At 40.6% G+C, this 20,324-nt stretch overlaps 2 protein-coding genes across 7 annotated transcripts in view; one reads left to right on the top strand and one right to left on the bottom strand.

Moving 5' to 3' along the window:
- Positions 1-3,536, bottom strand: part of LOC106577017 (SH3 and PX domain-containing protein 2A) — a 102,628-nt gene extending 99,092 nt beyond the window's left edge. For 2 of the 3 annotated variants that reach the window (XM_014154661.2, XM_014154662.2), the window contains exons 1-2: positions 3,094-3,535; positions 264-344 (exon numbers count right to left, since the gene is read on the bottom strand). In XM_014154661.2, the coding sequence (XP_014010136.1) occupies positions 264-344; positions 3,094-3,165 (153 nt within the window). In that variant the 5' untranslated portion in view covers positions 3,166-3,535. Of the gene's footprint in view, positions 1-263; positions 345-3,093 lie in introns of all 3 variants that reach the window. The other variant, XM_014154660.2, reaches the window with a different exon arrangement.
- Positions 3,537-5,900: 2,364 nt separating this feature from the next.
- Positions 5,901-20,324, top strand: part of slka (STE20-like kinase a) — a 35,905-nt gene continuing 21,481 nt past the window's right edge. For all 4 annotated transcript variants that reach the window (XM_014154658.2, XM_014154657.2, XM_014154656.2 and 1 more), the window contains exons 1-5: positions 5,901-6,791; positions 11,562-11,726; positions 15,020-15,068; positions 17,231-17,380; positions 18,135-18,207. In XM_014154658.2, coding sequence (XP_014010133.1) covers positions 6,642-6,791; positions 11,562-11,726; positions 15,020-15,068; positions 17,231-17,380; positions 18,135-18,207 — 587 coding nt within the window. In that variant the 5' untranslated portion in view covers positions 5,901-6,641. The remainder of the gene's footprint in view (positions 6,792-11,561; positions 11,727-15,019; positions 15,069-17,230; positions 17,381-18,134; positions 18,208-20,324) is intronic.

Genomic DNA, 20,324 nt, shown 5'->3' with positions numbered 1-20,324 from the left:
TTCTAATAGATCATGAGTATTATGGCCCATTCAGAGGGCAGCAGGTCAGTTTGACAGGAAATCCAGGGTTGGGGAAAAGTGACTGAGGAAATGTATGCATGAAAATACAAATAGATGTTAAAACCTACAGATTGACTGTTTTAAATACACGTTTACGTTAGTATAAGTTTAAGATGATTGAGTGCATGATCAAACAGATACTGGAACATGGTTCTATATCATTGTGCTATGGTGGTATCTGGCAAAGAAAAATCTACTTTTACCTGGAGATCAAAGAATTTGCTGTATCTCCTATAGATGACATGAGAGGTGGAGTCAGAGTACGTGACATTGATGAGGTACACCTACAGAAGAAAACAAACAAGGAAGATTCATTAACAACAGTCACATTCGTCAGACATATACAGTGCCTTCAGAAAGTATTCATACCCGTTGATTTATTCCACATTTTGTTGGCCTCATGGTGAAATCCCTGAGCAATTCCCTTCCACCCCATTTACATTTTACATTTACGTCATTTAGCAGACGCTCTTATCCAGAGCGACTTACACTCCAACAACTATGTTGGGAAGAATGCCTGTATCTTTGTAGTGAATGGGTGTATTGACACATCATCCAAAGTGTAATTAATAACTTCACCATACTCAAAGGGATATTCAATGTCTGCTTTTTTATTTTTACCCATCTACCAATAGGTGCCCTTTTTTGCGAGGCATTGGAAAACCTCCATGGTCTTTGTGGTGGAATCTGTGTTTGAAATGTATTGATCGACTAAGGGACCTTACAGATAATTGTGTGTGTGTGGGGTACTCTGTACTCTGTACCCCACACACACACACACACAATTATCTGTAAGGTCCCTTAGTCGATCAATACATTTCAAACACAGATTCCACCACAAATGAGGTAGTCATGCAAAAATCATGTTAAACACTATTATTAGACACAGAGTGAGTCCATGCAACTTATTATGTGAAATGTTAGGCACATTTTTACTCCTGAACTTATTTAGGCTTGCCATTAATTTGTAAACATTTCTAAAAACATATTTCCACTTTGACATTAGGGGGTATTGTGTGTAGGCCAGTGACACAAAATCTTAAATTCAGGCTGTTACACAACAAAACATAGAAAAAGTTAAGGGGTGTGAATACATTCTGAAGGCACTGTAATACCACTTAGTTTTGACTGACCCAATGACACATAGAGAATTCCCTTCAGACTAAACTTCAAGAGGTCAGTAGAGGTCAAGCTAACTCATTAGGCCTGTCTGTCTGCACACACCTCATTAGAAGCCTGTGTCGGGTCAAAGAGATGGTCAATAGGGTTTAACCATTAGCCATTTCATTTTGGGTTTTACATTTAAACAATTCAAGGAAATAAATCAACTATTTACACTTAATTGGCTCCAACTTTGATAGATACTCTAGATAGGCTAGAGTTGCATTTTCTAGTATTTTACAATGTTGTTTTGTCAGACTCTAGTCTACAGCCATGGCATAATCCCAGAGGGGGCAGTTGGCTATAACTATATGGCTAGAGTGGGAGTTCTCCCTGGCACTTACTATGTAGGCCACAAACATTTGGGCACACCCTTTCTTCTACTGCAGATGCAGGAACATATGCTAATTGTTCTGCATCTGCATGCGGTTTCTAAGTGTCGCTACACATGGCTACAATCAGTAAAGACTTAACTGTCCTATTTGAAATCAAGTCTTGATTTTAAGCATAGCTCATTACAGAAATAGTGTGTTGCAGGGTGGAACAAGTTCCTGTACAGTTAATTGAGTGCAGACGACATGACCAAATGCTTTGGATTGAGTGTTTAGGAAACAACAGTGCCCCTAAAGTTCCCTTTGAGAATGTCTTACATTCTTAGAGAGCATAGAGAGCAAATCTGGAGCTGTGCAATAAATGGTAATGTCAGTTCAGACACCTCATTTGTTCGTATGACACACATTTAGTATATGTATAATGCGTTTTGGGCACTAGAGACTCATTCAACACATCATCAAGAGAGGTCCTCTCAAGCCCAACATAATACTGCTGAATGTACAATACATGTACAAAACAAGCACTTTCTGGTGTTGTTGTTGGACTGATAAAATAAAACTTGCAATAAAATCCAACATGGTATCTGACCATATCCACATCACTCTGCATGCAAGTCAGCATAATATCTGCATGACCAGCAAACTCTCAAGACTTTTTGACAAAGAGGCCAACGGACTCCACAGAATATCTCCATGCTGGCAGGATATTAAGGAAAAACACCTACCATTAAAGCTTGGGTATGTGGACTGTGGAGACATTACTTATTTAAAAGTAGTGTTTTTACTTATTCTTACTGGCTAAAAGCACAAGGACATTGGATTTCATCCAATGCAAGTTAAACACAGGCTTGTCAATACTTGTTAATGCCCCATTTCATTTATATGCATTATAGAACATCTTTAAGAATGAACAAAATTGCTTTTTGGACCAAAGGTCATGGAAGGTATCTGAAAGAAACGGTCTTCAATCTCAAAACACTGTGGCAATAATGTAGTTGCCAAAGGCTCTCAGTCCTTGTGCCCAGTGTCCCTCTCTCACCCATGCAAGGAAGTCACACTGTAACCTTGGAGACAAAAGACAAAGGGTTGCCTTTTTCCTCTCTCTAAAACAGGATAAGCATTTTCAGTTGCTTAGCTCATCGATAATGAGATTTGATTTATGTTTTACTCATGGGACTTCCCAGGCCAGCAGGATCTCCCAATGTGATACCCCAGGGGGGAAGGCTTTGGGACCTCAGGCAGTACTGGTTACATCTATCCGCTCTCTGCTTAATTAATCCTATTGGACTTGGCAGACTAATTGATTTTCCTCTATGGAGACTAGCACTCTTCCTACTTGTCCCAGTGCATATAATTCTACAATATAGATAACTCAAGGTTTTACTTATTGACAGCAGAATGCCCACAAAAGCATAATAAAATAATAAGCTAGTGTACGTATTTAAAATGATATATCAGACAAAACGTAAAGTTATTGTTTATGGTCATGAAGCACAAGCCAAGTGTCTGGCATTGTCAGAAATCAATAGAGTATACTCACATAATGTTTGGAGGGATTCCGCCTCTTCTGCACATCCACAACTTTCACTTCAAGGACCGTTCGGAACTGCATCTTGAACAACTTAAAAAATTTGATCGAGTTGGTGGAAATTGAGTTATGTGGAGGGCATTTATGCTCCCTTATTGTCAAGGAAAGTTTCAGCAGGTCAATCTATCAAAGCGCAAATGTCCCTAAAAAGACAATGTAGGCCTAAAAGAAAAGTCTATGTTAGTCAAGTAAAGTTTGGCGTAACAATACACAACGTGCGTGCTGATCCGCTACATCCATCCAATGTAAGTTGTTGCCAGCTGCATGTTATTTTTGCGGAGCAGGAAATACTGTAAACAACACACCGAAGACAAGGACGGCAGCGGTTCGGCGAGCGCATATTGCAGAGCACTGCTGCTCAGCCCTCCTTGAAAGAAAAGTAGGTTGGCCCTTGTGTTGGACAGTTACTGTCCTTTAATGAGGGGCGGGGTGACTCTAGCAATTGTCATTTGTAGGGCTGATGAATTACTATAGCCTAAACATTAGCGTGCTCCCAAACACATAATATTTATAAACAACTAGAATTGAATAAAATAGCTTATTTAAAATATAGAAGAAGAATATACGTATCTAAAGGGATCATATCTACCATGACTAGTTAGGCCTATCATGAAATAGGCCTATAGGCTACAGCAGGAATTTTAGGTCTGCTCTAAATAAGATTCCAACAATGACGCATATGGCATAGGCTACAAAAATTTCATAAGTCTCGCGGGGTTATTTAAGTAGTCCAATCGACACAATGAGTATAAAGCAATAAGCATTTTTACAGTGGAAATTACGACACCCTACAAGTCCACAATAACACATTCAGCAAATTGACATAGGACATATTTTTGTAGTCGAACAAAATGGCATTTTCAATAGTTCGTTTTATCGCAGTGTGTTAGCCTACTGTTTTCCCTGACCGCATTCCATTGTTGAGCAAGAAGTTGAAACAAGTGGCTATACTGCACTCTATTGGTCATCTTTCATAATGCATTCTATCGTTGTTGCTCATGAACCCAAGACTTACCTAATTCTAAATTGTAACACGTGAGCGAAGCCTCGAGCCGACGCTGGCTGGGTCCTACTGTACAGAATTCCGTGTTCTCCAACACTTACCCTGAAAACTCCCTCTGCCAATATTCACCAACTCTAAAGAGGCTGTTGAAAATATTGAAACTGATAGCACTGTAAAAGGTTGGGCTGCAACTTGGTCTCAGAGCATTTCGTATTATTCTGTACGTAACACCGAACTTTCTATTTATTATGATATGTTACGTTTTGTATGGTATGTACGATCCCCAACATACTGTGTGGAGGTCCCAATAGAGCTCATCCACTGGCTGACTTGAACTTGCTAACCTGTACATTTCACACACATTCTACATTTGAAATGTGAGAGTAAAGGCCAGTGAGCGCCTCTGACGATTGTTTGGTTTGTTTGGCCTACTACACAATCCAAATACACTGAGACTGGAATATTTATTAAAGTAAAGCATATTCGTTCACAAAGTTTGAATTGTTTGTTTTCTAATACTTGCTTGTTGTCTTCTGTTTCTGAGTTTCTCTCTCAGTGGCGAATTGCCAGGAACTGACGTGTATTCGCAAAAATGGCGAACGAGAACGTCACCTGTTTTTACTGCGTGGACTCTACATTGTCCTTTTTTTCTACATTGTCCTTTGAGAGGGATGGTATTGGTAGGCCTATGTTTTTCAGCTTATTAAAATGATTTCTCAATTGTTTAAATCTAATGCTCATTTAATTATTTCATTGGGGGTTAAAACTGTATATAAAACAAAAAGGATCATCTAAATAATGCATTATATGCTACAAGAATAGGCCTATTCATGTTTAAATGATACATTTCCTGACCCTACCTGCTGTTGGAATCTTCCAGGTTCAAGACTGCGCTATAGGCCTATAACCAGCTCTATGGTACGCTTAACGGAAGGGCAGTGGTTGAGATCACACTAGACCTATAGGCCACAGCTATATTTGTTATGTTCACCTTCTGGTGAGGTTCCCTATCTGGGCATAGTGTTCTGCAGTTATTTCAGTAATCTCCAAATGTTCTATTTAGCTTTGCTTTTTGATGCTATGATACTAACCTACTTACTTTTTTATTAAATATGTTTGTACAAAGTTCCTGTGAACCTTTGTTCCTTATTGCTCACTGCAATAAGGCACATGTATGTGTAAGACTAGGCCATTTCTTACACGTGGACCTAACCTATTTCAGACTGACAAGGGGGAGTGGGGTTCAAAAATGGTTTGGCTTATTGTTAATAGACTGGAATAAATCAAGCCTTTCAGAAATACATATTTCCCCCAAAGTAGTGAGTTAGCTGCTTGAACCTCGATGTGAGATAGAAATCGCAAATGACAAAAGAGTGCATGACAAAAAAAATCAGAAGGTGGCGCCAATAGCACGGACTTCAATTATAACTCACATCACTTGAGTTTGGACAAGGAGGGTGAGGGTCAATGCAATTTAAAAAATAATTACATCAGTTAACAAAAAGAAAAATATGGAAATGTAAGATTTGATGATGAACTGGAATCGTATTTAGGCCTCGGCTAATTGCACAGGAATAAAACATATCAAGCCTGTTAAATTTCAAATTGAGTGAGGTAACTGAATTGAACAAATTGATATGAAGAAGACTGCATTTGAGTGGAATTTGTTTAATGTATTACTAATGGATTTGGATGGAATTTATCAAATGCTTTGTTTGGCCATGTCAAGGCTTCCATTGCGGCTGCGCTTCACGGGTACGCGCTTTCCACAACATGCAGCAAAGAGGAGGTGGCAAGGCACCCTATCATCAATTCTGAAGTTGGTTCGGTATGAAGGAATATTCCCTATTAAAACCAACCGGAAGAAAATTAAATGTTTAGAAATGGCCACACCATAAATGACTACCGTCTCGTGGAGCTTCAAATCTGAGAAACTTCATTTCATTCTCGCGTTTATTTTTCCATTCCTTGTGACGACAGAGGACTTGTATTAGATTGCTTGGTTGGGCCGTAACTACGGGTTATAAGTATGTCTTTGAAGGGAGTTTTATGAAATCGGTACCGCTGAACTTCAAGACGATGCTGCCAGTCTGTTGAGATCCATTTATTAAGCCGGTTGTTACATTGTCTAAGAATGATCGTGTGTGTATTGGGGCAGTAACGTTAACCATCCCAAGACCACCCTTGTGCATTTTGTTGAGCATGATCAAATGTAGCCAACGTGTTATGTGAATTGTTTCATTTACAATAATAATAATAATGCGCGATTGGTGTTTCAGCTCATGAGTAAATGCGGGTATTGAATTGTAGCTTATTATTATTGAGTTTATTTCAAGAATCGTCTGTCTACTTGTCTAGCGGCTAAATGGACACAGTGGCGCGAGCTAGCTGCCTTATTACAGCCTCATAGATACTTGGACGTTATTGGGAATTTTGGATTATTCTTCTTTCTTTGTGGGAATTGCTGGAAAGGCCACTCAGACTAAACTCACAGAAGATGTCGTTCTTCAATTTTCGTAAAATCTTCAAGTTGGGGTCTGATAAGAAGAAGAAACAGTATGAGCACGTACATAGAGACGAGAACCCGGAGGAAATCTGGGAGATTATTGGGGAACTGGGAGATGGGGCCTTTGGGAAAGTGTACAAGGTAATACGAACCAATTTATTATCTTTCAATATAAAATCCATTAAGGTCAAGTCTGTAACTCATGATACCTTCATACAGGAAGTTATACTGAGAGACATAACTCAACCCCTCCTATCATCAGCATGTCAAATATTCCTTTTTTTTGTCTCAAATTGAGTTCATGTTCATCTCATTTTGTCATTTTTGTTAACCCTTGACATGTCAAATACAAGGCTACCTCAACATGAAATATTGCAAGACTCATATTGCCTGCCTAAACAGTATTTCTTTTACACCACCCAAGGGAACATGTCTCACAACTGTTCTATGACTGAATATTGAATATGGTAGTAGTATCCTTACTGAATTATACATTACTGGTAAACAATGACATTTTCAATGCTCATCTATGTAAAAAAATCAGTTTTCAAGGAGTGGCTCTCCTAGAAAGTCAGCGGGGCCTCCATAATGATATGGTGGGTAATAAGTGCAAATAAAAGGGTTCAAGTTCATACTCCCAGAACAGCAGTATAGTGGGGTATGAAAGTCCTCATGGCTAGTTGGGAAGGGCAACTCTTAGGCTGCAAAACAAATCACAATAGTTCACATAGATACACCAGTGATCCGAGAAGAGCTTATTGTTGACTGTGAAGATGAGAGCAATATGGATTGCTTGAGGGTGTGAATTGCAGGCAGTAGACCTCATAGGAAACAGGATACAGTTGAATAGTTACCTAGATAAGTCGGCCTTATCAGTCAGAAAGGTCCCAGCAGTGTAGACACATCATCATTAGTGAACAGGCACTTTGTTGGCATAGCCCAGGGGCGGGCAGGTTGTGCGTTAGTACCATATACTGTAGCAGGTTCTCATGTCAGAAGGTCTGTAGGTGGGTGGAAATGTGTGATACTGTACGTTGGCTATCTACAGGTAACTGCATAAATAATGGAAACATTTGAGTAAATTAGGGATACAAAGTATATTGAAAACAGGTGGTGCCTGAGACAGCGTTTTCCATCAACAAAACACCAAATTATGGAATTTATCGTAAAAAAAATGGTGTCGCATCCCTCCAATAGAGTTCCAGACACTTGTAGAATCTATGCCAAGGTGCATTGAAGCTGTTCTCGCTCTTGGTGGCCCAATGCCCTATTAAGACACTTTATGTTGATATTTCCTTTATTTTGCCAATTACCTGTAGATTACCAGTTGTATTAGTCTATTCTTGGCTCTGCGGCTAGTGAGCTAAACCATTCAATAGTCGTCATGCTTAGTTAGGCCTGAACATTACTCTGTCTGGGTTGGGACCAGCACACTGAGAGATAGAACTGTTGATGGTTTACCTCCTGCTGTACTTTCTTCGTTGTCGTGTTTGGGACAGGTGTCATCTTTGACCTAGTCAGCAAGATGGAGCAGAGGGCATAACAGTTTTGTTGCTGACCTGTTCTTACATGGTATCTGCTAGTGGAACTTTGATGACCAAGAGAAAAATCGAAATTTGAAATCGGTTTAGTTTTTTTCCCTCAGGTTTATTAACGTCTAATGTAAACAAATTGTTATCGCATGCGTATGTTCAGGTATTCTATAGATCAGAAGTCTCTTATTCAGTCCTTGGAGCCTTCAGTGTCTGCTGATTCTCTCCTTTTCCTGGAACTTAACTGATCAAATAATGTCAGTAATTAGCCAGTGAGTCAATTTCCCCCGGTTACCCAAGTCTTCATTAGCTGATTAGCAGGCAACGATGAAAGCCAGGACTGGAGACGCTGCAGCCCTCAAACAGAGTTGGGGAAAACACCTACCTGTTGTGGTTTTTCTGTATCATCTGTATTGTCATCTTCAGTCATGCATTCTAATGTCTCTGTCAACATAAGAACATCTTTGGTGTGTCTAAATTGGATATCTTTTGTCATTAGTAAATACACCATGTCAACTGTTTCAGTGAGCTCAGCTCTAATATTATCAGTCACAGATTGTACTTATAATTCCTATCCACTCCCAGTCATGGAATGCAGTAAATTGAGTTTGCCCTAATGGTTAACAATATTTGGTATTTTATTAGGATCCCCATTAGCTGTTGCAAAAGCAGCAGCTACTCTTCCTGAGGTCCACACAGAACATGAAATATGACATAATACAGAACATCAATAGACAAGAACAGCTCAAGGACAGAACTACATATATATATATTTTTTAAGAGGCACACGTAGCCTACATATCAATGCATACACATAAACTATCTAGGTCAAATAGGGGAGAGGCGTTGTGCAGTGAGGTGTTGCTTTATCTGTTTTTTGAACCCAGGTTTGCTGTTTATTTGAGCAATATGAGATGGGAGTTCCATGCAATAAGGGCTCTATATAATACTGTACGCTTTCTTGAATTTGTTCTGGATTTGGGGACTGTGAAAAGACCCCTGGTGGCATGTCTGGTGGGGTAAGTGTATGTGTCAAAGCTGTGTGCATAGCCAATCACTTGACCAAATCTGTTACCATGTAATAACAATATCATACCCTGTACACTATTATCATAGTCATCCCTTGTCCTACAACCATTGTTCCACACTGCTGTACCTTAAAGGAGAATTTTGTTCTTTCACAAACAAATCTCTATTTTTGATGTAAGTGCATGATATAAAAGGTTCCACACTCTTTTTTTGCGATTTCACTTGTTTTTGAGAAACGTACCCCAACCAGCGATTTACTTCCTCATCCTCATTGTGTACTACAGGGGCTCTGAAAAAACATGGAACTATTGCTGCAAAAAACTCCCAAATACGTCCTTTTAGAAACGCAAAAGCTCTTAGTATAGTGGTGCATGTCTTTAGATGTTGTACACATGAAATTGTCATTCCATACTTTATCCGCAACGTTATATTCCATTTACTTCCGAATCAAGCTGTACTTGGGTGTTTTTGGACCATTTTTTCAGAGCCCCTGTACTGTACAACGAGGATGAGGAAGTGAACCACTGATTTTGGTAAGTTTCTCAAAAACAAGTGAAATCGACAAAAAAGTATCTGGACCTTTGTATATTACGTGCCATTCCAATATGTGTATGTGACCAATAACATTTGATTTGATTTACATCAAATAGAGATTTGGTATAAATAAATAAACATGATCCTTTTAATATCATATTCCATGTGTTATTTCACAGCCCTGTAGTGGGTGTGTCATGCTGAGGTGTGGTGGTGTTGGAGGTGGCAGCAGTGGGTGAGTCAGCTGGCTGGGTCTGGGAGGAAGGGGATTCTTGGCATTCAGCCTGAGTCACAGCTCTGAGCTCACCCCATGACGGGCCGTGGAGCACAGCCGCTGAAGTGGGTCTGAGGACAAGCCAAAGTTCCCGGTCACAACGGCTAACAAAAACAACTGATAGCCCTCTATTCACATACTGTAGCTAGGTTACTTTCCCCTTCATCATTTGAGAGCGCAATACCTTCTCTTCCACTTGCTTAGGGCTGTGCCCATGCTTCTTTAGTGTAAATCCCTGGACCTGTTTTGATTTGGTGTTCTTGCCAGTTTTCTTGTTATGCTTTGCTAAAGGTCAGACTGTTTCTTGGATATGAACCATCAGAGTTCTTGATGGAATGTGAAGGCTGATGCCCAGTAGAACTGAGGTCATAGAGCCCTCTAAAATTGGAATGCAAATATACACAGTGTCACAGGTATGACCTCGTGTTGAATGTGTGACTGCTAAGGCTAGGGCAGGCGTTGCCTGGTACAGACAAAAGGGAGTGACTATGTGTAAATATAAAGTCTGATGCAGTTCGCTACACTGACACTCCCTCTTTCCCTCCTTAACTTTCCTTAACTCCACTAGGTTGGGTCTGTAGCCATAAACATTACGGCCAAAGCTTAGCTCAAAATAGCAGCCCCGTCTGCATGAGCGAGAGGAAGTGGAGAATGGAACAACGTGTCATTCTCCCCTTTAAATGTCTTCATTTTCAACTAGGTCAAGCCTTTGCAAGTAGCCAAAGGAACATGCATGTATCTATACGCTTTTGACCATTACACATGGTTGCTTGTTTATGCTTCCTAAAGCCATAAGCTAATACCTTTTTCTATATATCTAATCAAACTTCCTCTTTTGTCATACCTTGAGCTGGATCCTAAATCCCTTCTTTTTATTGTAATTTCCTACTGTCAACATTTGTGTCTGTTATATGGCTACTGGTCACAGTAACTTAACTGTCATGACAATTTTGTTGTTTTAAAAGCGGAAACATGCTTATATTGCTATTAAACAGTATATAAAATATGTGTTGGTAAATGCTTCTACAGTAGTTATCACCAAGGATAGATGGCATACCTTGGGCATGTGGTATCCGTTGTTCCCGAAATGAAACACATAGGAACAGTTAACCTTGATAAACTAGTAAATACAGTTCAGCTAACAGATGATCAGTTTTCTCCAGAGACTCCACACTGTAATTGTCCTGACCCCAGATGCGAATTTGGCCTCTCCTCAAGCAGATTTTCCTGCAAATATAAAGCCTCTTATGTTTTTGTGTCTGTATGATGAAATGCATTTACAGAAAGATGTGACCTTTTTAGAAAATTGCCTTCAGCTGCACGACCATAGACCACTCCAATGCTAAATGCTCCAACTCCAAAATGGCAGTGGCCTTTTCACGTTATTGTTACCGTTCATAAATGTCTTTACATTAACCACTATCCATTAGTACGGCTAATAATCTGTTGCTCTTTTTCTGCGGTATGAGTTTGATCAAATGGCGCTTGTTATCAGGGGAATATATTCACTCATTTCCTTTGTCGGTGTCTTTGTTGTTTCAGGCCCAAAACAAGCAGACTGGGACCCTGGCTGCTGCCAAGGTGATCGATACCAAGACAGAGGAGGAGTTGGAGGATTACATGGTGGAGATAGACATTCTGGCCTCCTGCGATCATCGTTACATAGTCAAACTGCTGGATGCCTTCTATTATGAAAGCAAACTGTGGGTAAGTAGGCTCCCTCTGGAGGGGTTGGGTTTCTCCGATGTGGAGAACAGGGCCACTGACAGTGTTCACAGTTCACACCACTCAAACACATGTGTGTATACTCATGATCCTGCTAAGGTGCGGGAGTTCACCGTCTTAACACTTGAGAAACATCAATCTAAATGCACCTCACACAAATCAAACATGATGATATTCCTCATTTATACACAAACCGGTGCTTTATAGATTAACCTTACGATTTAAATAAGGTCACCTCACATTCACAGCTCTGCAGCATACTTAGGCAGTCTAGTGTAGGTAAATAGGATGGCTAAAGACAGTACAGTAAGGGGAGCACAGAGATAACGTTAGGTGGTCTGACTGGCTGGCTGCAATTGCCTGAGCAGAGATGAAATGATGACTAAGTCCTCAAATAAAAACAAAGTATTATACTCAACATAAGTGTCTTAATATTTCATAGTAATTTCCTATTTTTGTATTGATGTCTACCCAATGTGGACCTGACCTGAAATAATCATTGTCTTTATTTCATAATGCATTTCTTTTTTTTTTTAAATAATCAAAACTGAATAAAAAAACGTGATTATTTTTTCATAAATGAACCGACCTCAAAAAGCACTAATCACCATCAACTGCTGTGTGAACGCTGTCAGAGGACCCTGTCACACTGTCGGTGTGTTTAGAGAGAACTACAGCGCCATTATGTCCAGGTGGTATCATGTGATCCCCCGCTGTGGGGCTGCAGCCATGGGAAGATAATGGACTGCTACTCTGGGCTTGAGAAAGTGCTAATGAATCATTTAGAGACATCAAACCATGTAGTCTATGCCACTGGTTGAGTGAGTCCTGAGAGAGATTAACGTGTAACTTATGCCTTTAAAACATGTCAGGCGTTTAGTTAATGTGTGTGAACATTCCATTCAGCCCCCAAAAAAGGACTCATTCATACCAAACCCTGTGCAACAGTCGGTGAATGTTGTGAAATATACATAAGGCACTGCCAGTAAAATGGTAGCTAGCGGCTGATGTCTTATGGCACTGTTAAGACATAGTAATCAATAATGGAGATTTTTGCTGCTTTAAGGATAATTGTATCATATTTAATTCATGATAACATTAGTAAACCGTTTCAAACGGTTCATTATTGTAAAACGGTTAACCTTCCATTGATGTGTATCATTACATAATGGATCACCAGTCTTTCCATCCTCTTTGTTTAACTCACTGAATGGGCGTTGCTCAGTGAGGGTTTTGATTGATTTGTGTTGCATCCGATACCTCAAGCTGCTGTTTGACACGTCCTGGCTATGCTCCCATAGATCAGGTGATAGTATGGTTCACAATAGCTTTTATCACAGAGGCTGGTCAGTTTTCACATCTCCATAACTGCATTAGTTCATGACATCATCTGATAAACCAGACAGAACTTTACCAGTTGCTCAGTGCGCTTACCAGACCTGTGCTAGTCAAGAATTGAATTAGATCAGCTCGATACAATGTCTTTGAATAATCGCAATGCACACGATAGTGATGTTTAGCCATTTTGGGGATGTTCATTTCAACAGAGAAATAAGGGTTGCGTTCAGTAGGACTCGGTTGTGTGTTCACCAGGAGCAAACGGACAAAAACTTTTTTAAACGTACAATGAAAATGAGTGTTCTTATTGGACAAGTTCCTGTAGTACCTCCTCAAAGCATCTTTTCCCATGGTGTGCCAACTGAACACAACACAGGATTGAAGTTCTGTTCCTTCAATTTACCATTTGCTAAGCCCCACCATCCTTGGTTACTGTTGCAACATTGGACAACATTTTCCCGGGAAGCCCAATTCCCCATTCAACCACTGGCGAAATCCCCTCACAATGATCTCAAACTGTTAGCTAGCCACTGAAGGGCTCTGAATTCACTGTCAGCACGCAGTCAAAGCTATAACCACTTTTGGAGCTAACTAGTGCTCTCAAATTGTATCCTGATGTCGACAGCAGATGGGAGATGTATTCATAACGTTCCTAGCTTCGCTAGCTAACATATATTTTGAGAAAAAAAGTTATATTAAGTGGCTAGCTAGCATTAGAAACATTGGTTGGTCAATAAGACAGAGCTAGCTAATCAGCTGAGCTAGCAAACAATGTAATAAGTGTAATTTCAGATTTAAAAAAAATACTCCATCAACAGGCGCTGCATTTCAGGAACAACAAGTAGCAAGTACCTCTGGTGTACTGTTCAATTATTTAGCCATTTGAACATACATTTTTTAAACATTAGTTTTCGCCATAACCCTCACTGGCTTTCATGCGATACAAACGTGAGCTTGTCAGAGGTGTCAGATTTGACACAGTTGCCATCCATTGGAGCGCTGCAATTGGTTGCCCAAAATTCTGGGGCGGGGCTTAGCAAAGGGTCAATTGATAAAGTTATCTGTAATAGTTGTTGTAGAAAGTGTTGGAATGGTTTTAAGAGGTTATGTAGACTGTGGGTGAGTGGAGTAGACCTCTCATTCCCCAGTCTGGCCTTCATCTGCTGTGTGTGTGGACCATTGTATCTGAGGCAAGGACTGCTACAATGACTCTTCCTCTTAGGAACAACACTGGAGCAGAGCTCAATAGAGTAGGCATTTGTTTTTCTCGCATCTTCCTGTAATACAAATAGTGTGGTCAGATTTGAATTGCGTGCAGTGAAGTTGCTGTCTGAGGACTCCACACTTTTTTTTTTTAAAAGAGCTGATGTAAAAACTTGATGTAGTTTCTGCTGCAGATTTATTGGCAGATTAACATCTGTCAAACATGTATGCCAAACTGGATCTCTTACAAAAAATGAGGAAGTCCAATTCGTGAAGTCTCTTCAGTTTTATGATGAAACACTCTTGATAAGAGTTATTGCACTGGTTAGCATTACACCACAAACTTTTCCTGAGAATTTGAAGAGCTTTCACAAGGTTGTTGAGAGAATTTCTGCTGTGAAGGATATCTGTAATTGAGTTGTCCCTTTTTTACATGTGAATTAAGCTCACAATTTACATTATAGAATTGGTGAATATATCCACTGTGAAACTCACTCATCTTATTAAATTAAATGACAAGTTTGTGCATGCAACAGAGTAGCTTGAATCAAAGTGTCTCTCAAAGTGTCCCTTTGCGAGGCGCTGTTTTCATCCGGCTCCAAAGAATTTGACCTCAAGTCTCCCTCCATTAAAACGTTGATGTCTCCAGCTTTGAGTGTTACCCTGAAACGCACATAACATTGGGGGGACACATTGGTACAGTGTATAGTAACTGTGTATGTCTCTCTCCTCAGATTCTGATTGAGTTCTGTGCGGGAGGTGCTGTCGATGCAGTCATGTTGGGTGAGTATGGATTTTCAAAAAGATATACAAAGTGAAAAAAGGAATACATGAAAAATGTCACTCTGTCCTCAAAGAAAGTCAGATCATCACAAATGTTTTTTTCTATTTCAATACATTTCAGCCAGTGTAGAATATGTTCCCTCCACTCAGTTGGGAGTGGTGAAAGTGTATCATTATCATAGTTCCCATTTCTAGGAGTGGTTAGTCCAGTTTTAATGCCTCAGTACTTTCCTTTGTGTTATTTGGAATTTTTAAGGAACCTCCCACCATTGGTTTAGAGTTGTATTGGGACTTGCTGATTTTATATTTTAGTCATTTAGCAGACGCTAAGTCCAGAGCGACTTACAGGAGCAATTAGCTTTAAGTGCCTTGCTCAAGGGCACATTGATAGATTTTTGACCTAGTCGGCTCAAGGATTCAAACCAGTGGCCTTTTGGTTACTGGCCCAATGCTCTTAATCGCTAGGCTACAAAATTAAGCCTGCAGATGTGACTGGGTGTCAGTCTTTACACTGTGATATGTAAGATATTAAATTAATCTGAGGCTTTGAGTGGAGACCACATGTCCTCCATTTTGTAACAGCACCATGTCATTCTGTTGTACCACACGGTTTATAGCGAGTAGATCACAATTCACACAGGCTGATAATGATAGCACAAATAGCCTGTTTTGTGTAATGAGTTGACATAGGCTGCTACCATTCTTCACTCTAAGCATGTACGTCACAGGAGGTTGGTGGCACCTTAATTGGGGAGAACGGTCTCGTTCTAATGACTGGAGCTGAATAAGTGGAATGGTATCCAATACATCAAACACATGGTTTCAGTTTGTAGGTGTGTTTCCTGACCGATTCCGCGTTTGGTTGATGATGTTTGTCCCCCTGTGAGACATGGTAGACGTGAAAGCCTATTTCACTTCTTCAAAATCCCCACAATGAATCTAAGATAAAACAGACATCTGTAATTAATTTGTATGTTTTTGCTGAGAATGTTTGAGTTGTGCAATTTGACATCTTAAGGTGTTTGTTACAGGATTTCGCGAGTAAAAAAATGTGCGACATGTGCTTCTGTGTAGATAATGCCGGGCTGCTGGGCAGGTATGTCTCATCGTCTATGCTATTGGATAGAGCGCAATCACCGCAGATCTTCACCCCATGATAGTGGGCAAATGGACATCATCACATCATTTACCCGTTGTGACGCACAGATGGTCCAAACTCCGTTTTAGATTAGATTGACTTTATCACCTAAATTATCCTATTTACACTTTGTAGTCAATTTTGACACTGGGGGGCCTCCTGGTTGGTGCAGTGGTCTAAGGCACTGCATCGCAGTGCTAGCGTGCCACCAGAGATTCTGGGTTCGAGCCCAGGCTCTGTCGCTGCCAGCCGCGACCATGGGGCGGCGCACAATTGGCCCAGCATCGTCCGGGTTAGGGAGGGTTTGGCCGGCAGGGATATACTTGTCTCATCGCGCACTAGCGACTCCTGTGGCGGGCCGGGCTCAGTGCACGCTGACCAGGTCGCCATGTGTACGGTGTTTCCTCTGACACATTGGTGCGGCTGGCTTCCGGGTTGGATGTGAATTGTGTCAAGAAGCAGTGCGGCTTGGCTCGACCTTCGCCTCTCCCGAGTCCGTACGGGAGTTGCAGCGATGAGACAAGACAGTAACTACTACCAATTGGATACCACTAAATTGGGGAGAAAAAGGGCTTGTAAAAATAAAATAATAATAACATTTTGACACTGGAATAACTGTTTCTGACTCATATCGATGCCACAGGCTGTTTTTCAAAGGGATTCGTTGCTTTTTAAAAGCAGTCACTCTTTAAACAGAGAGGAGATGTCATGGTTGAACCTCTTCTGTTCGATCAGGAGTGGTCCAGTGGTGTGACTCACTCTACCATGCTGTTGGTCCAGTCATGATTGCTGGCTGTGGGAAGAAGGGCATGGAACAGTGTTCTTTTGCAGTTGCTAAGGGTTACAGCCCATGTCTCCAAATTGTTATGTTTAGTGTGTGTTCACCATGTACTATGAAGGATACAGTACATAAAGCATTGGTAAAAACTTCATGAAATGTCAACATACGACACAGAAAGTTCAAGTGGATAGAGATTTGTGGTACACTAAATTCATGTGGATGCTTCCGTCTTTGCCTCTGCAGAGCTTGAGAGGCCTCTGACAGAGCCCCAGATCCGGGTGGTGTGTAGACAGACGTTGGAGGCCCTGGCCTACCTTCATGAGATCAAGGTCATCCACAGAGACCTGAAGGCTGGGAACATCCTTTTCTCACAGGAGGGAGACATCAAATTGGGTAAGGCCTTGCCTCGCTGGACCTCTATTGGCTCATTGTCTAAGAATATCTCCTACTGTATTTCATGTGTACTAGGCTGTTCTCTGTTGACTTGAGAATAGGTTTAACTGGTATCCTGAAAATAGATTGTTAAAATGTGACACGCCTAATAGGCTTTAGGCTTAGGAAAGTGAAGTATTACTACCCCTTTGAGTGCATTTGCATCCAGCCCAGGAGAGAATGTAGTGGACTGGACACTGGCCTGGTATGTATTGTTAAAAATACAGGTTTCTTGAATATACTAACCTAATGCACCACTTGTAATGTGGGCGATTCATCATCATTATTGGCAACGTGCAGGCTGCAAATGTATGCAAATGAAGCCTTGGATATGTAAATGATTGCAGTTGAGTTAAGTGATAGCATCCATAGCTACAGTTTCCATGATGATTCATATGATGTAGGCATACAGAGGGTCGTGATGGGGCTAGGCGTAGCCTTAATTAGCAGGCAGTCGCTAGCCACACAACGCTTCATTTTACCTCTCAGATGTACTCGAAGACTGCAGTGAGAGGCACAGTAGCATTCTGAAATAATCACAAGGTAGTGTAGCAATGACAGTAGAAGTAGTACTTTGTTATTCATATAATGTGGATGTATATTAACTTATATGAACCGTTTCTTATAAAAACAATGAAATGCATTAAGTCTCTGTCATTCTCCATCTCCAGCCAACTGCCAAACTACTACATTCTGAATCAATGTCTGTTTTCAGCTGACTTTGGCGTGTCCGCTAAGAATACCATGACGCTGCAGAGAAGAGATTCTTTCATTGGCACTCCATATTGGTGAGTCATGCTGTTCTGATTCTTTACCTATCCATTTTTAGAGCTTCTGATTTGAACTGAACAAAACTTGTGTGAGGAGTATTTCATTGCCACGGGGCAACCATTTGTTTCGCAGCGATGATGTCAAGCTAATTACCAGTATATTACTGTAGGGGTGAATGAAAAAGCGCTTTCAGAATGTCCAAAGCACTGACTCATGTTCCAAATAGTATATTATTTGAAACTAACACCAGAACACACACCCAGTGTACACTAATGCACAACAGCTTTCACCCACACACACACACACACACACACACACACACACACACACACACACACACACACACACACACACACACACACACACACACACACACACACACACAGAGGGTTTCCGTTAGGAAAATGTGGTGCTGGACATTTGACCAGCATTTTATTTACTGGACATTTGATTAATTTACCGGACATGTAAGCATTGGGTGCGTAACCTGATTAGGGTGTCCACCCACGGTGCTCAGGATGACAGAAATCACATTTAGATGATGGTAATTTATATTAACAGAACATGCAAGTCGAGAATGCAACGATGTGCGGTCTTTACATCATTCTGATGCGCACTTTGAAGGTGTTAGAATAACTGTCCACATTTACATTAGCCAACAAGATGAGTAACAAACAGCAAAATCACTAGCCTATGTCAATCTACTATCCCCCATAGTAGAAAAGTTTACCGAATCTATTGGTCAGTTTGTTTCGAGAAAGAAATGGCCTATTCCAAACAGACCCTGGAACAGTCGTGCGACGACAACCAGTAGACCAGTCGCTACGTAAAATAAAATGTAACATAACGTTGAAAAGCAATGAGTCTGATGCCACAGATCAGAACATTCAGCTTAAAATATTTCTTCACATTATCAGCTTAGCAATGTGCACAAGTCAGTAGGCTACGGGTGAATGTTCGTTCCATAATGCAGTTATTGGGAAAGCGCACTGCACATGCGAGCGGCACCATGTGACAGAGATGGAAAATATCAATTTGAAATTTAAAGAGGGGAGATCTAATAAGAAACAACTAACATGGGTTGCTAATACTGTATGAGTAGAATTGTGCGTTTGGCTACTGGATAATGAAAGAAAGTTTATAAAAGAATTGCCTCCGTGGATATGGTCTGATTTTGGCTAGGCTACTTTGAATCAAGGTAAGACATGCCTCCATAATGTGTAGTAAAACATTCAGGTTTCAACCAATGAAGTATATGTTTTTAAAATGCATACTGCCTCCAGCTCATTGCAAAGTGGGGTGTGACCCGCTGATGGAGCCTGCCTTCCGTTGCCTATGCATTTGCTGTTTGAGTTGCTGTAGCAGCAGCTCTCGCGTGGTCTGACAGATTTTCCACTCAAAGGCTCTGTATCTGTATGATGTACGCGTGACAAATAAGATGCATAACGAGTATACTGTTCACGAGCTAATTTAATTTAGCTAAATTATGCAAATTACCTATAGACCGATAAGCGTGACCGGTCAAATGTACAGCCTTATTCTAAAATATATCTTTTTTTTTTTAATCCTCAAGAATCTACACAAAATACCCCATAATGACAAATCGAAAACAGTTTTCTTTTACTTTTTTGCTCATTTATATATATTATTTATTTATTTTACATTATACCTTATTTACATAAGTATTCAGACCCTTTGCTATAAGACTCGAAATTGAGCTCAAGGGCATCCTGTTTCCATTGATCATCCTTGAGATGTTTCTACAACTTGATTGGAGTCCACCTGTGGTACATTCAATTGATTGGACATGATTTGGAAAGGCACACACCTGTCTATATAAGGTCCCACAGTTGACAGTGCATGTCAGAGCAGAAACCAATCCATGAAGTCAAAGGAATTGTCCGTAGAGCTCCGAGACAGTATTGTGTAGAGGCATAGATCTGGGTTATGGTACCAAAACATTTCTGAAGAGTGGAAGGTCCCCAAGAAGACAGTGGCCTCCATCATTCTTAAATCGAAGAAGTTTGGAATCACCAAGACTCTTCCTAGAGTTGGCCGCCCGGCCAAACTGAGCAATCGGGGGAGAAGGGCCTTGGTCAAGGAGGTGACCAAGAACCCGATGGTCACTCTGACA

This window comes from Salmo salar, chromosome ssa18, assembly GCF_905237065.1.
Source record: "Salmo salar chromosome ssa18, Ssal_v3.1, whole genome shotgun sequence".
Classification (NCBI taxonomy): domain Eukaryota; kingdom Metazoa; phylum Chordata; class Actinopteri; order Salmoniformes; family Salmonidae; genus Salmo; species Salmo salar.
Note: the sequence above shows the minus strand (reverse complement) of the source record. Positions and strands in the feature narration are given on the sequence as shown.